Below are 22,000 nucleotides of genomic sequence, written 5' to 3'. Positions count from 1 at the left end.
TGTTGTCTTGCGTTGCGCGTGGTTGTTGCCGGCGGGCAAGCTTAATGAAAGCAGGTCATACATTTTACTTTTTGAAACCGATACCGATTATTTTGAAACCGATACCGATAATTTCCGATATTACATTTTAAAGCATTTATCGGTCGATAATATCGGCAGTCCGATACATGCTGAAATCTTAAGCATATATATAAAACCAATTTTAAAAGTGACAAAGTTGGCCAGAGTGCTTTACAAATTAGGTAAATAGTCAAAACGTAATGAAGTAGTTCACTACATTATGTTTAAAAATACAAGATTTCCGTAACACACACAAGCTTACTCAAATTGCATGTAAAAACAACTTTTGCTTCACAATTTCAACACTGCTACTGAAATTGACACATATATGCACAGCTGAGATATTTTATAAGCTGCTAATCATGTATAGCAGTGGTCCCCAACCACCGATTGGTACTTTGGGTATATATATATATTTTTTATTTTTTATTTTTATTTTTATGAAATCAACATAAAAAAACACAATATATATACATTATATATCAATATAGATCAATACAGTCTGCAGGGATACAGTCCGTAAGCACACATGATTGTATTTATTTATGTAAAAAAATATATATATATATATATTTTTTTATTTTATTTTTTTTTAAATACACCCCCCCACCCCCCACCCCCACCCCCCACCGGTCCGTGGGACAAATTTTCAAGCGTTGACCGGTCCGCAGCTCCAAAAAGGTTGGGGACCACTGATGTATAGAACATCAGGGAGATGTGTTTTTCTAAGAAAAGCACAAAAGATAAAATGACAGTTTTTCCAAAGCTGCAGGCAATCGTTTGCTACCTCGTCTCCGTTTACGACTCCTATAGGAGCAAAAATCTCAAAGGTGATCACGCCATTTCATGGGCCTAATCAACAAGAGAGTCAGGGTTGTTAGGAGGCAGTCGACGCTTCCAGCGCTTCTCAAGTACGCAACCAGCAATTTCAAGCCCATAAATGATTCATGCGCACAGACGGCGAGAACAACGTGCGCCGTCGCTGACTTATTAGGCGGACTGGATGTTTACTGAGCACAAACACAACATGACTCGCGGTTGTTAGGATTCTCCGACGCCATCGGCTCTGATAAGTCCCATGATCCCGGGTGGGGTCACTAACGAGGAGACTCTGATTAAGTCAAGTGAGGCGGTGCTTCCTGAGACAAAATAACTTAGGCCCCGTTGACACTAAGGTTATCCAGGGTAAATCACACCGAACCTTATCCGTGTCCACACACAACGATGCCACCGTTTAAGAGCCCCGCCCCCCTCCGTCCGCCGGCGCAACGCCACCTACACTGCAAAAAGTCAGTGTTCAAAAACAAGAAAAAATAATACAAAACTTAGGGGTATTTTATTTGAACTACCGTATTTCCTTGAATTGGCGCCGGGAATATGGTATTCGCATGCCTCGAATTACAGCCGGGTCAAACTCGTTTCGCAAAATAATTAGCGCATGCTTGGCACTTCCGCCGGGTCAAATATGAGTCATTAAATGACTCCCGCCTCCTGGTGGTAGAGGGCGCTAATGATCCTTCTTGCGACTGCTGGTACTGCAGAAGAGTGCTGCAGAAGAAGACAACCGGCAGCAAGAGTGCGCAGCCATTGTTTGCTTGGACTTTTAACATGGAGGATTACATATCTAAAATAAAACAGTTTTCTAAACTGGACTTTCAATCGAAGCAGGAGGCAATACTTAAAAGGAAGATCTCCATCGAGACAGAGAGACTTTTAAAACTGAAGAAAGATAAGGAAGACTTCTATATCGATGCTTTTCTTCAAAATGAGCTGGCATGGACTCATTTATACCTAAAGGTAAGACAATAATAAGTTTTTTTTTATTAAATGTGCTTTTCATGATAAGGTAAGCGCCGGAGTGAGAAGAGGTTTTAAAATAATTACCGCATGCTTGGCCATCCCGCAGGCTTCTGGTAAGCGCCGGAGTGACAGGAGGTTTTAAATTAATTAGCGCCCCTGCAGCTATTCAAGGAAATACGGTAAGCGAAATTATCTGCCAATAGAACAAGAAAATTAGGCTTTTCAAGACTTTCCAAAACAAGTAAAATTAGCTAACCTCAATGAACCCAAAAATAGCTTAAAATAAGTATATTCTCACTAATAATAAGTGCACTTTTCTTGGTACAAAAAAAAAGAGACCTTTTTGCTCAATATGTTGAAAAATATTCTTAAATGAAGTAAATGCTAGTGCCATTATCTTGACATAATGATATGCGCTCGGCATTACATTTCTTGAAACCAGCAAACTTATACTAAAAACTAGTTAATTTTTCGTATTGGAAAGGCAACAAGGCAAGCGCTTGTTACTCTCTGGGTCTCGTAGCCGCTCAGGCAAATCATATGGTCTAAAAATGCATTTTTCCATCGACAACATGACATCATCGCGCTAAGTGCGTGCTCTTTCAGTCAATTAGTGCGCATATATACAGCCCGGCCCCAGGCCACATTTGTTTTTGCTGTAATTTTGAAGAATTTATCTGAATGTGCATGAACTATTTCTGTTCAAAATTGTTTGAAATGTCACATGTGAAATGTTTAAAGGCCTACTGAAATGACATTTTTTTTATTTAAAAGGGGAATAGCAGATCCATTCTATGTGTCATACTTGATCATTTCGCGATATTGCCATATTTTTGCTGAAAGGATTTAGTAGAGAAGATTGACGATAAAGTTCGCAACTTTTGCTCGCTGATAAAAAAAGCCTTGCCTGTACCGGAAGTAGCGTGACGTCACAGGTTGAAAGGCTCCTCACATTTCCCCGTTGTTTACACCAGCAGCGAGAGCGATTCGTACCGAGAAAGTGACGATTACCCCATTAATTTGAGCGAAGATGAAAGATTCGTGGATGAGGAACGTGAGAGTGAAGGACTAGAGTGCAGTGCAGGACGTATCTTTTTTCGCTCTGACCGTAACTTAGGTACAAGGTCTCATTGGATTCCACACTTTCTCCTTTTTCTATTGTGGATCACGGATTTGTATTTCAAACCACCTCGGATACTATATCCTCTTGAAAATGAGAGTGGAGAACGCGAAATGGACATTCACAGTGACTTTTATCTCCACGACAATACATCGGCGAAGCACTTTAGCTACGGAGCTAACGTGATAGCATCGGGCTTAACTGCAGATAGAAACAAAATAAATAAATCCCTGACTGGAAGGATAGACAGAAAATCAACAATACTATTAAACCATGGACATGTAACTACATGGTTAATGCTTTCCAGCCTGGCGAAGCTTAACAATGCTGTTGCTAACGACGCCATTGAAGCTAACTTAGCTACGGGACCTCACAGAGCTGTGCTAAAAACATTAGCTATCCACCTACGCCAGCCAGCCCTCATCTGCTCATCAACACCCGTGCTCACCTGCGTTCCAGCGATCGACAGAGCGACAAAGGACTTCACCCGATCATCGATGCGGTCGGCGGCTAGCGTCAGATAGCGCGTCTGCTATCCAAGTCAAAGTCCTCCTGGTTGTGTTGCTGCAGCCAGCCGCTAATACACCGATCCCACTTACAACTTTCTTCTTTGCAGTCTTCATTGTTCATTAAACAAATTGCAAAAGATTCACCAACACAGATGTCCAGAATACTGTGGAATTTTGCGATGAAAACAGAGCTTTTTGTATTGGATTCAATGGTGTCCGAGTACTTCCGTTTCAACGATTGACGTCACGCGCATACGTCATCATACATAGACGTTTTCAACCGGAAGTTTCGGGGGATATTTAAAATTGCACTTTATAAGTTAACCCGGCCATATTGGAATGTGTTGCAATGTTAAGATTTCATCATTGATATATAAACTATCAGACTGCGTGGTCGCTAGTAGTGGCTTTCAGTAGGCCTTTAATCATGACATTACTATTTAAGCCTGTCTTTTCAGTTAGTCGTCCTGGCGACATTACTCTGATTTTGCTGTTCATGCCATTGATTCATGCTCTACCAAGTAAGTTTTGTTCCATGTCCATAGTTTCTGCCTATGTGTTAGTTTTGTTGCCTGCGCCAAGTTTGGTTCCTCCGCTGTGAGCGCCTTTTGTTTGTACCCTTTTTGAGTAACAATTAAAAATGCTCCTACCTTCAAGCCATGACTGGTCTAGTCCGATTGCATCCCGAGAAAACAATCCTCGCAGTAAGCTACGTAAAAGGCCACGTACTGACAGACGCCTTCTTTCTGATATCACTTCCTGCGTGGGCGTGGTCTTTCTGGCGTCACGTCCTCTCCGAACTCAGTTTGTAAACGATCAATGAGTCCCTACAAAGCTAAGAGCCGGAGATTCAAGAATTACATGGCTGACTTACCCGTGTAAAAATTTGTCCGAGGAGGGCGACCTTAAACGCTGGTTTAGTGTGGCTGAAACGGGGCTTAGGCTAAATAATTATTTAAGGGGTTAAACGACTTAGTGTAGACATGGCCTTAGAGATAGAAATACAACTTTTGACCTGCATCCCATGGCTGTCAAGGTGCTGCCAATTGGGGGGAAATGAGCGCAGTGGGACTGAAAGACCAGAGGATGGATGTCCTTGCTTTAGGAGGTGAAGACCGTCAGGACCTCATTAGCTGCACATTTCATCGAGCACAATAGGAGCAGCGTCGCCCCCCACGGCCTCTATAAGTCTTCTTCATTGGCTTCTTCTTTTTCACTCGCGTTCCCACCTGAAGGTTTCATTAATCAGATCCGCCCCTCGTCTTGTCTCGTAAAGTCAGAGCGAGCAGACCGGGCTGTGATAACGACGCCACCCCATTTATTTTCCTATTCCACGTTAAAACGCCTGGATTTTAGCTGGGAGACCATATTGACTCGCTGGCAGGGTTCGCACGGGTGCTGAAAAACCTTGACAATGCTTGGATTTTAATTAGGGGTGTGGGGAAAAATCACGTTGTGTGATTCAGAATCGATTCTAATTTTTTTAAAATCATTTTTTATTTCTTAATTAATTTTTTTTTTTTTTAATTTAGTAATTTTTTTTTAAATTAATCAATCCAGTGATTAAAAATCCCTCATTGACATCATCATTAGACATTTATAAAAAATAAAAAAAAAGAACAATAGTGTCACAGTGGCTTACACTAAGGCTGCAGCTAACGATTATTTTTCTATCGATTAATCTATAGATTATTTTTTCGATTAATCGGTTAATCTATAGATTTTTTCGATTAATCTATAGATTATTTTTCCTTTCACCGATTTTTTTTAATTCAAAATGAAGATGAAAAAATAAATGTAGGCCAGTTTTTTTCAAAAGGCATGGCTTTTATTTACAAAAAAAAAGAAGTATGGCCACTCAGTCAACATTGACAACAACATGACAAAATATTCTGTAACAATGTAAGCATTTAAAACTTTTAACCTTTAACAAAATTAAAAGTAGCTTATTTGCTTTTTAATGTGCAAATATAAAAGTCAACATCCAGTGCAAATCTTAATATTCTGCAATAGTATAAGCATTTCAAAAGTAAAAGTATTGCTTATTTTGCTTTAAAATGTGCAAAAATAAAGATAAACATCCAATACAAAAAAGTGCAAAACGAAATATTCTGTAACAACAGTGTAAACATTTCAACAAAAGTGAAAGTATTGCTTATTTGCTAAAATGTGCAAAAATAAAGATAAACATCCAATACAAAAAAGTGCCAATCTAAATATTCTGAAAAGTATTGCTTTTAAAATGTGCAAAATAAACATCCAGTCCAACACAGTACACAATAACAAATTCTACTCATTCCAGTGAGTGACTAACAGTTGTAATGAAGAAAGGTTAGCATGTCTACATGCTCTGGTTCTTTTCTTGTTTACAATATTCCCAGCAGCTGAAAATAGGCGCTCAGAAGGGGTCGATGTGGCTGGAACTGAGAGCTAATTAGCCTTCACCTCAAGCCAGGACTGCGAGTGAGCTGAGCTGCAGTTGAAGTTTCTAGAAGGTCAACGGGCTCATAGTGATGTTACTAGTAGTTGACTGGGAGGTGTTTATTATCATTTGGGGAGAGTATGCTGCCTGATGCTCACCTGCTAAACACCTATCTGCTCCACGCTGAAGCGCTGACTACATGCGCTCTGAATACGCACTGCTGATTGGCTGGTAACGCTCTGAATATGCACTGCTGATTGGCTGATAATGCTTCGTGTGTACCAATCAGATGGTTGTGTGGGTGGGACAATGCTGCGTGCTGAGACAGAGGCAGAAGGAGCAAAGCAGCTTGTTAAGACTTTAGCAGCTAAAGTTAGCTTTAGCTTAGAAACTCGTTCGGTACACCCCCGTACCGAACCGAAAGCCCCGTACCGAAACGGTTCAATACAAAACACATACCGTTACACCCCTAGCAGATACAAATGACACATTCATGTTTTTGTGTAATGATGACAACGTATGCTAACGCGGACGATTGACTAGTTGATGGTTGATGGTTTTCTTTTCAAATGTTGGTTCATAGCCGTTGTGCTGCTATGATAGGCCATTCCCGCTCGACACAGTGTGCATACAACAACATTATTAGGCTGTGTATTGAAATACTCCCACACTTTTGACCACTTTTGGCGTAATTTTTCCCCCTCGCTCGCATCGTCTGCTTTGATCGTCTGCTTTGCGCTTCGCCATGACGGTAGCGTGACGTAAATATGTGACGCGTCGACGCACAAAAACGGCGTCGACGTATTTACGTAACCGATGACGTCGACTATGTCGACGCGTCGTTTCAGCCTTACTGTCAGCAGACTGGGGTAGATCCTGCTGAAATCTATGTATTGAATGAATAGAGGATCCTTTTGAATCGGGAAAATATCGTTTTTGAATCGAGAATCGCGTTGAATCGAAAAAAAAAATCGATTTTGAATCGTATCGTGACCCCAAGAATCGACACCCAAAAGATTCGCAGCCCTAATTTCAATGTTGTGTTTTCAAGGTTTGAAAAATGCTTGAATTTTTGGGTGAAGTGCTTGGAAATGCTTGGAAATGTTTGTCATATTTCTCGGCAGTCTGACTCAATAGGCTGCACTGCAAAAACTGAAATCTAAGTAAGATGAAATATCTCAAATAAGGGTGATATTTGCTTATTTTCTGTCTGATAAGATAATTCTTCTCACTAAGCAGATATTATGTTAGAGTGTTTTACTTGTTTTAAGGGTTTTGGTCCTAAATGATCTCAGTAAGATATTACAGCTTGTTGCTGAGATTTGATGAGCTATATTGAGTAAAACATGCTTGAAAGTAGAATATCAACTGTTGTGTCATCAACACTCACAAGTATAAAACTACTTTTTTAAAGTAATCATTTCTTACTTCAAGCATGAAAAAAAAAAAATCATGATGCCGAGCGCATATCATTATGTCAAGATAATGGCACTAGCATTTACTTCATTTAAGAATATTTTTCAACATATTGAGTAGGGATGTCCGATAATATCGGCAGGCCGATATTATCGGACGATAAATGCGTTAAAATGTAATATCGGAAATTATCGGTATCGGTTTTTTATTATCTGTATCAGTTTTGTTGTTGTTTTTTTTGTTTTTGTTTGTTAAATCAACATAAAAAGCACAAGATACACTTACAATTAGTGCACCAACCCAAAAAACCTCCCTCCCCCCATTTCTTTCTGTTGTCAATATTCTGGTTCCTACATTATATATATAGGGGCGGCATGGCGTAGTGGGTAGAGCGCCCGTGTCAGAAACCTGAGGGTTGCAGGTTCGCTCCCCGCCTCTTACCATGCCGTTGTGTCCTTGGGCAGGACACTTCACCCTTGCCCCCGGTGCCGCTCACACTGGTGAATGAATGTTGAATGAATGATAGGTGGTGGTCGGAGGGGCCGTAGGCGCAAATTGGCAGCCACGCTTCCGTCAGTCTACCCCAGGGCAGCTGTGGCTATGAAAGTAGCTTACCACCACCAGGTGTGAATGAATGATGGGTTTTTAACATGTAAAGCGACTTTGGGTACTTAGAAAAGCGCTATATAAATCTCAGGTATTATTATTATTATTATTATATCAATATATATCAATACAGTCTGCAAGGGATACAGTCCGTAAGCACACATGATTGTGCGTGCTGCTGGTCCACTAATAGTACTAACCTTTAACACTTAATTTTACTCATTTTCATGAATTACTAGTTTCTATGTAACTGTTTTTATATTGTTTTACTTTCTTTTTTATTCAAGAAAATGTTTTTAATTTAGTTATCTTATTTTATTATTTTTTTTAAAAAGTACCTTATCTTCACCATACATGGTTGTCCAAATTAGGCATAATAATGTGTTAATTCCACGACTGCATATATCGGTTGATATCGGTATCGGTAATTAAAGAGTTGGACAATATCGGATATCGGCAAAAAGCCATTATCGGACATCCCTAATATTGAGCAAAAAGGTCTCTTTTTTTTTTCTACCAAGAAAAGTGTACTTGTTATTAGTGAGAATATACTTATTTTAAGGTATTTTTGGGTTCATTGAGGTTAGCTAATTTGACTTGTTTTGGAAAGTCTTGACAAGCCAAATTTTCTTGTTCTATTGGAAGATAATTTTGCTTAGTTCAAGTAAAATACCTCCATTTTTTTTTCTTGTTTTTTCTTGTTTTTTAATACTGACTTTTTGCAGTGTAGTGGTTAGTGTCCGCCCTGAGATCTGTAGGTCTTGAGTAGGACTGCAACTAACGATTAATTTGATAATCGATCAATCTGTTGATTATTACTTCGATTAATCGATTAATAATCGGATAAAAGAGACAAACTACATTTCTATACTTTCCAGTATTTTATTGAAGAAAAAAAACCCAGCATACTGGCACCATACTTATTTTGATTATTGTTTCTCAGCTGTTTGTACATGTTGCAGTTTATAAATAAAGGTTTATTAAAAAAAATAAAAAAAATTGAATAAAAAAACGATCCAACGAATTGATGACTAAATTAATCGCCAACTATTTTTATAATCGATTTTAATCAATTTAATCGATTAGTTGTTGCAGCCCTAGTTGTGAGTTCAAACCCCGGCCGAGTCATACCAAAGACTATAAAAATGGGAGCCATTACCTCCCTGCTTGGCACTCAGCATCAAGGGTTGGAATTGGGGGTTAAATCACCAAAAATGATTCCCGGGCGCGGCCACCGCTGTTGCTCACTGCTTTCCTCACCTCCCAGTGGGTGATCAAGGGTGATGGGTCAAATGCAGAGAAACATTTCGCCACACCCAGTGTGTGTAACAATCATTGGTACTTTAACTTTTGTTTACTTTTAGTTTAAGCATAAGATACCTTGGTACCTTCACGCTGCTTCCCGCTGTCGTCTGCATATTGTGGTCACGACATGACGTTTTTCCGACATCTATGGAATAGTCTACAGCAGGGGTCACCAACGCGGTGCCCGCAGGCACCAGGTAGCCCGTAAGGACCAGATGAGTAGCCCGCCGGCCTGTTCTAAAAATAGCTCAAATAGCAGCACTTACCAGTGAGCTGCCTCTATTTTTTAAATTTTATTTATTTACTAGCAAGCTGGTCTCGCTTTGCCTGACATTTTTAATTCTAAGAGAGACAAAACTCAAATAGAATTTGAAAATCCAAGAAAATATTTTAAAGACTTGGTCTTCACTTGTTTAAATAAATTCATTATTTTTTTTACTTTGCTTTTTATAACTTTCAGAAAGACAATTTTTGAGAAAAAATACAACCTTAAAAATGATTTTAGGATTTTTAAACACATATACCTTTTTACCTTTTAAATTCCTTCCTCTTCATTCCTGACAATTTAAATCAATGTTCAAGTAAAAAAAAATTTTTATTGTAAAGAATAATAAATAAATTTTAATTTAATTCTTCATTTTAGCTTCTGGTTTTTCGACGAAGAATATTTGTGAAATATTTCTTCAAACTTATTATGATTAAAATTCAAAAAAAATATTCTGGCAAATATAGAAAATCTGTAGAATCAAATTTAAATCTCATTTCAAGTCTTTTGAATTTCTTTTAAAATTTTTGTTCTGGAAAATCTAGAAGAAATAATGATTTGTCTTTGTTAGAAATATAGCTTGGTCCAATTTGTTATATATTCTAACAAAGTGCAGATTGGATTTTAACCTATTTAAAACATGTCATCAAAATTCTAAAATTAATCTTAATCAGGAAAAATTACTAATGATGTTCCATAAACTATTTTTTTAATTTTTTCAAAAAGATTCTAATTAGCTAGTTTTTCTCTTCTTTTTTTCGGTTGAATTTTGAATTTTAAAGAGTCGAAATTGAAGATAAACTATTATTCAAAATTTAATTGTCATTTTTTTCGTGTTTTCTCCTCTTTTAAACCGTTCAATTAAGTGTAAATATCATTAATTATTAATAATAACATAGAGTTAAAGGTAAATTGAGCAAATTGGCTATTTCTGGCAATTTATTTAAGTGTGTATCAAACTGGTAGCCCTTCGCATTAATCACTACCCAAGAAGTAGCTCTTGCTTTCAAAAAGGTTGGTGACCCCTGGTTTACAGAAACACTGCTTCATTTTCTATGCCCCATTCAGTTAATAACTGCTGCTTCAATGTCAGGCTTACGTTTCTGTATTGGTGACCTCAAACAAACAAGGCTACGGATTGATTCACACTGGTTGTCGCCTTTTTGAAGGGTACTGGAAAAACTGGAAAATTGATCTTGAAAGTCCTAAAAAAGTGCTTGAATTTGGCCATGGAAAGGGTGTACGAACCCTGGGCTGGCGTGTAAAGCCGCTTCTATACACGCCAGTATTGTGCATGAACTCCTTTGAACGAGCATGACAAACACTCCACAGAGAAGCTGTCAGAAAAATGTTATTTAAATTATCAAAAAACTTTCCATTGTGAGTTTCCATTGAACAGACAAGAAGCTGTCTTTGTGGCACCAAGCCAAACGCTCGGAAGATTCTGCTGTGTACGATGGAATCAGACGGGAGGGGTCATCCATTGTCCTCCAAAACCTGCCAAAGCTGAATCCACGACAAGCCCAAGCCCGAGGGATCTTCTTCTTTTGTCTTCTAATGTGACCGAAAACAAGGACTGTTTACATACTACCCATTCCTGTTGAGACAGGTGTTGTTGCGTAAACATTGAACATCTAAATAAAAGAGAGGACGAAAACCTTCTTCATCAGAGCGTGGTGCAGGACTGTACAGAAAGTACAGTGGCCATGTCTCTCCTCAATATTGAGTCCAAATTTAACTCTGTCTCTTTTTGATTCTCTTGTCTGTTTAATAGATGTCATCAGTGTTTGAACCTAACAGAAGCTTTTACAGAAACAGCATTTTGTCAAAAACAAAAACTACGGTGTGCACAACAGTGAGGGCGTTAGAGGTCGTAAGTAATACAAGCTTTACAGAGAGTGGACGGCATCTAATCAGCTGATTGAAAGCAACAACGTTTTCTCTGGGTTGCCATGGCGACGCAATCTGTTTGAGCTGCCTGTCGAAGGACCGTGGCTGTGTGTCAGTTCCCACACTCCAACATATAATTTATCCATCCATCCATTTTTCTATCGCTTGTCCCTTGTGGGGTAGTGGGGGGTGCTGGAGCCTATCTCAGCTGCATTCGGGGCGGAAGGCGACATATAGTTTAAGAAGAGTTAATTGTTACAATTAATTGATGAGCACAAAAACAATTCCCTCTGGCTGGCATGTTTATTTTTAGTCCCCCGGCTGACAAGGTAATTATGTGTCTTATGTGTCGCTGGAGGACGACGCTGAACATGCCAGGAGCAGGCATGCTAACCACTAAGCTAGTTTCGAACAAGAAATAAAGAAATAAGTTCTTAGTAAAGTTTAAGAAGTGCAGAAAGAAGCACATTACAGCAGAAAGTAATCAGATGTTAACTGGAAATGAAGAAGTAGATTAATAAGGGTATAGGGAGTGGATCAATCAAGCAATCAATTAATCAATGTTTATTTATACAACCCTAAATCACAAGTGTCTCAAAGGGCTGCACAAGCCACAACGACATCCTCGGTACAGAGCCCACATAAGGGCAAGGAAAAACTCACCCCAGTGGGACGTCGATGTGAATGACTATGAGAAACCTTGGAGAGGACCGCATATGTGGGTGACATATGCGGTCACCCCCTCTAGGGTAGACCGAAAGCAGTGGATGTCGAGTGGGTCTGACATAGTATTGTGAAAGTCCAGTCCATAGTGGATCTATCATATTAGTGAAAGTCCAGTCCATAGTGAGGCCAGCAGGAAACCATCCCGAGCGGAGACGGGTCAGCAGAGATGTCCCCAACCGATGCACAGGCGAGCGGTCCACCCCGGGTCCCGACTCTGCACAGCCAGCACTTCATCCATGGCCACCGGACCTGTGTGTCTCCCCCTCCACAAGGCAGGGGGGCCGAGGAGAAAAGAAAAAAAAACGGCAGATCAACTGGTCTAAACAGGGGGTCTATTTAAAGCAGGGGTCTCAAACTCAATTTACCTGGGGGCCACTGGATGCAGAAACTGGGTGAGGCTGGGCCGCAAGAAAATATTTCTTTAAAAAAATCCAATATGCACTTTTTAATGAATTCACCTTCTTTGAATGGCTTTCCCGCCCTAGCAACCATCTCACTCACCATGTAGCTAGCTTTGACTGCTGCAACGCTATTTTCGGTTGCTTTCTTGAAGAAATCTTGTTGCCTCAGTAGACTGCTTTTAAAATGTGCAACCCGGTTCACTCTCTCATCTCCCTGGTATTTTGCATACTCCTAAGCATGTTTAGTTGTATAATGACGTTTCAAATTGTATTCCTTGTGCACCACAACTTTCTCTGTGCAAATAAGACACGTCGGGGTGCCGATGTGCTCAACAAAGAAATATTGCATCTCCCACTTTTCCTGGAATTGTCTTTGCTCGTCACAAACCTTTCTCTTCACTGCAGGCTTTGAAAAAGATGCCCGAACCACCTCAACTGGCTCCTCTCGATGTGGAGGAGCGGCGGCTTTACTTTGAGCTCCTCCCGGATGACAGAGCTTCTCACCCTATCTCTAAGGGAGAGACCCGCCACCCGGCGGAGGAAACTCATTTCGGCCGCTTGTACCCGTGATCTTGTCCTTTCAGTCATAACCCAAAGCTCATGACCATAGATGAGGATGGGAACGTAGATCGACCGGTAAATTGAGAGCTTTGCCTTCCGGCTCAGCTCCTTCTTCACCACAACGGATCGATACAGCGTCTGCATTACTGAAGACGCCGCACCGATCCGCCTGTCGATCTCACCATCCACTCTTCCCTCACTCGTGAACAAGACTCCAAGGTACTTGAACTCCTCCACTTGGGGCAGGGTCTCCTCCGCAACCCGGAGATGGCACTCCACCCTTTTCCGGGCGAGAACCATGGACTCGGACTTGGAGGTGCTGATTCTCATCCCAGTCGCTTCACACTCAGCTGCGAACAGATCCAGCGAGAGCTGAAGATCCTGGCCAGATGAAGCCATCAGGACCACATCATCTGCAAAAAGCAGAGACCTAATCCTGCAGCCACCAAACCAGATCCCCTCAACGCCTTGACTGCGCCTAGAAATTCTGTCCATAAAAGTTCTGAACAGAATCGGTGACAAAGGGCAGCCTTGGCGGAGTCCAACCCTCACTGGAAACGTGTCCGACTTACTGCCGGCAATGCGGACCAAGCTCTGACACTGATCATACAGGGAGCGGACCGCCACAATCAGACAGTCCGATACCCCATACTCTCTGAGCACTCCCCACAGGACTTCCCGAGGGACACGGTCGAATGCCTTCTCCAAGTCCACAAAACGCATGTAGACTGGTTGGGCAAACTCCCATGCACCCTCAAGGACCCTGCCGAGAGTATAGAGCTGGTCCACAGTTCCACGACCAGGACGAAAACCACACTGTTCCTCCTGAATCCGAGGTTCGACTATCCGGCGTAGCCTCCTCTCCAGCACACCCGAGTAGACCTTACCGGGAAGGCTGAGGAGTGTGATCCCACGATAGTTAGAACTGGACTGGACTCTCACACTATTACGCTAGATCCACTATGGACTGGACTCTCACACTATTATGCTAGATCCACTATGGACTGGACTCTCACACTATTATGTTAGATCCACTATGTTCTGGACTCTCACACTATTATGCTAGATCCACTATGGACTGGACTCTCACACTATTATGCTAGATCCACTATGGACTGGACTCTCACACTATTATGCTAGATCCACAATGGACTGGACTCTCACACTATTATGTTAGATCCACAATGGACTGGACTCTCACACTATTATGTTAGATCCACTATGGACTGGACTCTCACACTATTACGCTAGATCCACTATGGACTGGACTCTCACACTATTATGCCAGATCCACTATGGACTGGACTCTCACACTATTATGCTAGATCCACAATGGACTGGACTCTCACACTATTATGTTAGATCCACAATGGACTGGACTCTCACACTATTATGTTAGATCCACTATGGACTGGACTCTCACACTATTATGCTAGATCCACTATGGACTGGACTCTCACTATTACGCTAGATCCACTATGGACTGGACTCTCACACTATTATGCTAGATCCACTATGGACTGGACTCTCACTATTACGCTAGATCCACTATGGACTGGACTCTCACACTATTATGCCAGATCCACAATGGACTGGATTCTCACACTATTATGCTAGATCCACTCCAAGGTTTCTCATTGTCATCCCTTCGGGGTGAGTTTTTTCTTGCCCTGATGTGGGATCTGAGCCAAGAATGTCGTTGTGATAATTTGGTACCGCTACCAAATTATTGGTATCGGGACAACCCTATTCCTGACATATCTCATTTTGACAATGTAATGATGGCCCTAATCACATGTTGTTGTACTTCTCATTTCACGCACTTGGAATATGAATGTGAGCGAATTGAAACCTGAAACAAAGCCTGTGACTGATACTGTAGTGACTATCAAGCCCTAACATTTTAGTCGCTTCCGTGTGCGGGGGATCCAGGTTATATATAAGGCGCTCGAAGAAACCATATCCAGACAGCAAATTACATTCAGGCCAGGGTATGTTTCCATTCATCACACAAAAGTGAATGAGTAAGTGGAGTGTGTATCAAGCACATTCTGGTCTTGCTGCTAAATATCATCAACTACATGCGTGGTCATGATCACTTCCATTGTAGACCACATTTCAGGGTGTAAAGCAGGGGTCACCAACCTTTTTGAAAGCAAGAGCTACTTCTTGGGTAGTGATTAATGCGAAGGGCTACCAGTTTGATACACACTTCAATAAATTGCCAGAAATAGCCAATTTGCTCAATTTACCTTTAACTCTATGTTATTATTAATAATTAATGATATTTACACTTAATTGAACGGTTTAAAAGAGGAGAAAACACAAAAAATGACAATTACATTTTGAAACATAGACTATCTTCAATTTCGACTCTTTAAAATTCAAAATTCAACCGAAAAAAAGAATAGAAAAACTAGCTAATTTGAATCTTTTTGAAAAAATTTAAAAAAAATAATTTATGGAACATCATTAGTAATTTTTCCTGATTAAGATTAATTTTAGAATGTTGATGACATGTTTTAAATAGGTTAAAATCCAATCTGCACTTTGTTAGAATATATAACAAATTGGACCAAGCTATATTTCTAACAAAGACAAATCATTATTTCTTCTAGATTTTCCAGAACAAATTTTTTTTAAAGAAATTCAAAAGACTTTGAAATAAGATTTAAATTTGATTCTACAGATTATCTAGATTTGCCAGAATATTTTTTTTTGAATTTTAATCATAATAAGTTTGAAGAAATATTTCACAAATATTCTTTGTCGAAAAAACAGAAGCTAAAATGAAGAATTAAATTAAAATGTATTTATTATTCTTTACAATAAAAAATAAATTTACTTGAACATTGATTTAAATTGTCAGGAAAGAAGAGGAAGGAATTCAAAAGGTAAAAAGGTATGTGTTTAAAAATCCTAAAATCATTTTTAAGGTTGTATTTTTTCTCTAAAATTGTCTTTCTGAAAGTTATAAGAAGCAAAAAAAATAATGAATTTATTTAAACAAGTGAAGACCAAGTCTTTAAAATATTTTCTTGGATTTTCAAATTCTATTTGAGTTTTGTCTCTCTTAGAATTAAAAATGTCGGGCAAAGCGAGACCAGCTTGCTAGTAAATAAATACAATTAAAAAAAATAGAAGCAGCTCACTGGTAAGTGCTGCTATTTGAGCTATTTTTAGAACAGGCCGGCGGGCTACTCATCTGGTCCTTACGGGCTACCTGGTGCCCGCGGGCACCACGTTGGTGACCCCTGGTGTAAAACAAAGTGAAGCTGACGTATATATAAAGCTATTAGTGGCATCCTAAGTGACAGTGGGCGTCACGTTCTTAAACCACGGCAAAAAGATATGACAAGCTGCACACGCCCAGGAGGCTCCGTCGCCCCCCATTTGTCAACAAAGTGTTTTCCACCTCCAACGCGTAGTGAAGTTTTCTCCCAACATTGCCTCAGGTGTGCATCTCCTGTCTGCTTTGCATTCGCCTCTACGAAGCAACCAGGAGGCGCAACCTTCAAGGGCGTTTGACAAGCAGATAAACATGGCGTGCCGTGTCGTCACCATTCTAACGCTTCTACCCGTTTTATTTCAGCCTCTCCGGATGCACTGCCAGACGTGCGCACTGGTGACCAGCTCAGGTCACCTGATCGGCGGCGGCCGGGGCGAGGAGATCGACGGGGCCGAGTGCGTCATCCGCATGAACGACGCACCTGCCGCCGGGGGCTTTGCCGCCGACGTCGGGCGCCGCACGTCGCTCCGCGTCATCGCCCATTCCAGCATGCAGCGTGTCCTGAGGAGCCGCCACCAGCTGATCAACGCCAGCCAGGACACGGTGTTCATCTTCTGGGGGCCCAGCAACTACATGAGGCGCGACGGGAAGGGTCTGGTCTACAACAACCTGAGGCTGATGAGCCAGGTCCTGCCCAAGCTCAAAGTCTACATCATCTCCTGGCAGAAGATGCTGCAGTTTGACGAGCTCTTTAAGAAGGAGACTGGCAAGGACAGGTAAGCCTCAAATCGTTGTTTTAACGATGAGATACACAGGCATGTGATTTTTCCGTCTAAAGTCAGAATTCCGTCTTTTTTAATCTCGGGGGGGAAAAAAATGATCTCCCGTTTTTCTTTTTTTTTTCCGACCATAAATCAAGATTTGAGACGTAGTTTATATTACGCCGTAGTTGATTGGTCGATATGTTCCTTGTGAGCAATCAGGACATCTGTTATGAATGATGACGTTAATAACGTCATCATTGATTGATTGAGACTTTTATTAGTAGGTTGCACAGTGAAGTACATATTCCGTACAATTGACCACTAAATGGTAACACCCCAATACGTTGTAGGGTGTTAGTTTAGGGTTGTAGCTGCCTGGAGGTGAACTTTTATTGCAGTTTTGAAGGAGGATAGAGATGCCCTTTCTTTTATACCTGTTGGGAGCGCATTCCACATTGATGTGGCATAGAAAGAGAATGAGTTGAGACCTTTGTTAGTTCGGAATCTGGGTTTAACGTGGTTAGTGGAGCTCCCCCTGGTGTTGTGGTTATGGCGGTCGTTTACGTTAAGGAAGTAGTTTGACATGTACTTCGGTATCAGGGAGGTGTAGCGGGTTTTATAGACTAGGCTCAGTGCAAGTTGTTTAACTCTGTCCTCCACCCTGAGCCAGCCCACTTTGGAGAAGTGGGTAGGAGTGAGGTGTGATCTGGGGTGGAGGTCTAGAAGTAACCTGACTAGCTTGTTCTGAGATGTTTGGAGTTTAGATTTGAGGGTTTTGGAGGTGCTAGGGTACCAGGAGGTGCATGCGTAATCGAAAAAGGGTTGAACGAGAGTTCCCGCCAGAATCCTCAAGGTGCTTTTGTTGACCAGAGAGGAGATTCTGTAGAGAAATCTCGTTCGTTGGTTGACCTTTTTGATTACCTTGGTTGCCATTTTGTCACAGGAAAGGTTAGCCTCTAGAATGGAACCTAGGTAGGTGACCTCATCTTTCCTGGTGATGACAATGTCACCTACTTTTATGGTGAAGTCATTGACTTCTTAAGTTTGATGTGGGACCCAAACAGGATGGATTCTGTTTTACCCAAGTGTATGGATAATGGTTATTACGGCCATTTTCCATATGTGAACGATGTCGGTTCTCGAGAGAAAGGACACTTTACGAGTTAAATAAATTGATAAACATGTCAAAAATAAGTTTGGATGGGACTGGATGGAAAGGGAAATCACTGATACTGTTGGGAAGAAGAAAGTTACGACTTTGTTCGGTGATTTTATTCGGAAAATCGATCGTCCTGGAAAGGTTTTGTGCACGCGGTGTCATGATAATATTGACTATGGATCACGAGGTTTCAAGGCTTTGGAAGTACATGCGAAACGGCAAAAACATATGAAACAACTTGAAGCAAGGAAAACCAACTTTTCACTAGCTGGTACTTTTGGATGTCAACCCAAAGTGAGCAAACCTTACGGACTTCATCTTTTGTTTACGTCGACAACTGCCGTAGACATGGAGAGGAAAGATCCGCCCACTTCAGTTGCAGACAGGGTTGTTAATAATGAGGTAAGCTAAACAATATTTGCTTGCGAAATACGCACGTTTGTTTTAAATATTAACCAATTATTGCTTTGCGAAATATAAATGTTTTTTTCTAAAAATAAAAAGCCACGTGAAAATATATTATGAAATTACAGAAATTCAAAGAGTCGCATTATTGAATGCAGTTAACAATTTATTTGAAATAAATTTGCATATAATACTATTTTGTAATATTAAGTTCTTATGTAAACTATTGTCAGTGGTGTAACAACCTTGAAGGTAAATATTTTCACACTTGTTTCATGCAATATGTCAGTGTCCTCACATTATTATTATTTACTATTTTCAAATATGAGTAAACAATACCAAACATGTTTAATTATTTTCATGAATTTATATCCTATTTTGGCGAAAAGAATGAAATGTTTACACTTGGTATTTTGTTACATTTATAACTAAACTTGTAGGCAATTAGGCATATACATTGAAACTGTGAATTGTTATTAGTGGTTATGTATTTTACAATTAATGCTACTTTCTGATAGCATATATCATGTAATAGTCTTAACTTTAAAATATATTTTGTATAATAATAAATCTTGATAATAACACTGATCAATGTGACACCTGTGGCTGTGAAATGAACACAAGATGTAAATATTAGTGACTAAATACTGTTGGGACTGAACCATATATTCATTCATTATTATAATTGGGTTATGTATGTTCTATTAATGATGTTTTCATGTCTTTAAACACTAAAATATTTTCTTCAAATGGTGCTGTCTTTGTCCCCCAGACCCCCGGAAATTGTTTCAGTCTTTTTCATTGTGGTCAAATAGATGTCGGAACATGGTTTGTCGTGATCCCAATATGCAGACAACAGTGGGAGTCAGCGTGTAGTTGAAAAGGTATCTAATGCTAACACCAAAAGTAAACAAAAGGTGAGTGTCCCTAAGAAAAGGCATTGAAGCTTAGGGAACGAAACTAAAACTGAACTGGCTACAAACTAAACCAAAACAGAATGCTGGACGACAGCAAAGACTTACTGTGGAGCAAAGACGGCGTCCACAATGTACATCCGAACATGACATGACAATCAACAATGTCCCCACAAAGAAGGATAGCAACAACTTTAAATACTCTTGATGGCTAAAACAAAGTAGATGCGGGGAATAGCGCTCAAAGGAAGACATGAAACTGCTACAGGAAAAGTCACCAAATTAGGAGCGCAAGACAAGAATTAAAACACTACACACAGGAAAACAGCAAAAAACTCCAAATAAGTCACGGCGTGATGTGACAGGTGGTGACAGTACACCTACTTTGAGACAAGAGCTATAGTGATGCATGGTTGGTTATGGTTTAAAGCAGACCTGGGCATTCTGCGGCCCTTTGTGCGTCCCTGTCCGGCCCGTGTGAGGCCAATTATAAATTACAAAATAAATTTAAAAAAGTATCTATGTCGAGTGTGCAATACAACGGTGCTGCTTTTGTTTTGAAAATCGTCATTTGTATTACTTCCGTGTGGACGTCTGCGCGTGCGTGATTGTGAGTGAATGTGAACAGCTGCAATCCCAAATTACAAAATAAAGTTGAAAAAACATCTATGTCGTGCGCGCAATACAACTGTGCTGCTTTTATTTTGAAAAGTATTATTTATGGGCGTGTGTCCGTGTGTAACCTGCGAGTGAAGGTGCACACGCAGCGACAAGTGATGCACGGTTTACACCCGAGACGCTAAAAAGAGAAAAGTTGATGAAGGATGGCGTGTTTTCAACAAGACATGGACTGCCAAGCAACGTTCCCTCTAAAGGCCTACTGAAATGATTTTTTTAAATTTAAACGGGAATAGCAGATCCATTCTATGTGTCATACTTGATCATTTCGCAATATTGACATATTTTTGCTGAAAGGATTTAGTAGAGAAAATCGACGATAAAGTTCGCAACTTTTGCTCGCTGATAAAAAAAAAGCCTTGCCTGTAGCGGAAGTAGCGTGACGTCACAGGAGCTAGTATTCCTCACAATTCCCCGTTGTTTACAATGGAGCGAGAGAGATTCGGACCCAGAAAGTGACGATTACCCCATTAATTTGAGCGAGGATGAAAGATTTGTGGATGAGGAACGTTACAGTGAAGGACTTGAGAGACAGTGATGGACGTAACTTTTTTCGCTCTGACCGTAACTTAGGTACAAGCTGGCTCATTGGATTCCACACTCTCTCCTTTTTCTATTGTAGATCACAGATTTGTATTTTAAACCACCTGGGATACTATATCCTCTTGAAAATGACAGTCGAGAACGCGAAATGGACATTCAGTGCCTTTTGTATCCACGACAATACATCGGCGAAATGCTTTAGCTACGAGCTAAAGTGATAGCATCGTGCTTTAACTGCATATAGAAACAAAAGAAATAAACCCCTGACTGGAAGGATAGATAGAAAATCAACAATACTATTAAACCGTGGACATGTAAATACACGGTTAATGCTTTCCAGGCTGGCGAAGGTTAACAATGCTGTGCTAACGACGCCATTGAAGCTAACTTAGCAACCGGACTGCACAGAGCTATGCTAAAAACATTAGCTCTCCACCTACGCCAGCCAGCCCTCATCTGCTCATCAACACCCGTGCTCACCTGCGTTCCAGCGATCGGCAGAAGGACGAAGGACTTCACCCGATGCGTTTGGCGGCCCGGAGACGTAGGAAGTCAAGGTGAAGTCAAGGTGAAGTCGGCGGCTAGCGCGGCTAGCGCGGCTAGCGTGGCTAGCGCGGCTAGTGTGGCTAGCGCGGCTAGCGCTCCAACAAAGTCCTCCTGGTTGTGTTGCTGTAGTCCGCTGCTAATACACTGATCCCACCTACAACTGTCTTCTTTGCAGCCTTCATTGTTCATTAAAAAAATTGCAAAAGAAGTCCAGAATACTGTGGAATTATGAAATGAAAACAGAGCTTTTTGTATAGGATTCTACGGGGTACCATAACTTCCGTTACTCGGACTTCGTCACGCGCATACGTCATCATACCGCGATGTTTCAGCCGGATATTTCCCGGGAATTTTAAAATGTCATTTTATAAGTTAACCCGGCCGTATTGGCATGTGTTGCAATGTTAAGATTTCATCATTGATATATAAACTATCAGACTGCGTGGTCGCTAGTAGTGGCTTTCAGTAGGCCTCTAAGGTGCGTGCCTGCGCAATTGCGCACTGCTCAAGCGTCCGCTGTGCACAGCAAATATATGCCGCACACCAAATCAAATCCCATCTGAATTCTAAACAAAATAAACATATTTATTCTATGTAATTTTGCAATGCAACTCTGAGTGACAGTGACAACAAGCGGCCCTAACGGTGTTCGTCAACACCGTTCAATTGAACACCGTTCAA

General features: G+C 40.7%; 1 protein-coding gene across 2 annotated transcripts in view; it reads left to right on the top strand.

Moving 5' to 3' along the window:
• st6galnac5a (ST6 (alpha-N-acetyl-neuraminyl-2,3-beta-galactosyl-1,3)-N-acetylgalactosaminide alpha-2,6-sialyltransferase 5a) overlaps window positions 1-22,000 on the top strand; it is a 170,797-nt gene that overhangs the window by 115,175 nt on the left and 33,622 nt on the right. For both annotated transcript variants that reach the window (XM_062023295.1, XM_062023294.1), the window contains exon 3: window positions 16,674-17,086. In XM_062023295.1, the coding sequence (XP_061879279.1) occupies window positions 16,674-17,086 (413 nt within the window). The remainder of the gene's footprint in view (window positions 1-16,673; window positions 17,087-22,000) is intronic.

This window comes from Entelurus aequoreus, linkage group LG16 (genome assembly GCF_033978785.1).
Source record: "Entelurus aequoreus isolate RoL-2023_Sb linkage group LG16, RoL_Eaeq_v1.1, whole genome shotgun sequence".
Classification (NCBI taxonomy): domain Eukaryota; kingdom Metazoa; phylum Chordata; class Actinopteri; order Syngnathiformes; family Syngnathidae; genus Entelurus; species Entelurus aequoreus.
This window is presented reverse-complemented; position numbering and strand designations above follow the sequence as displayed.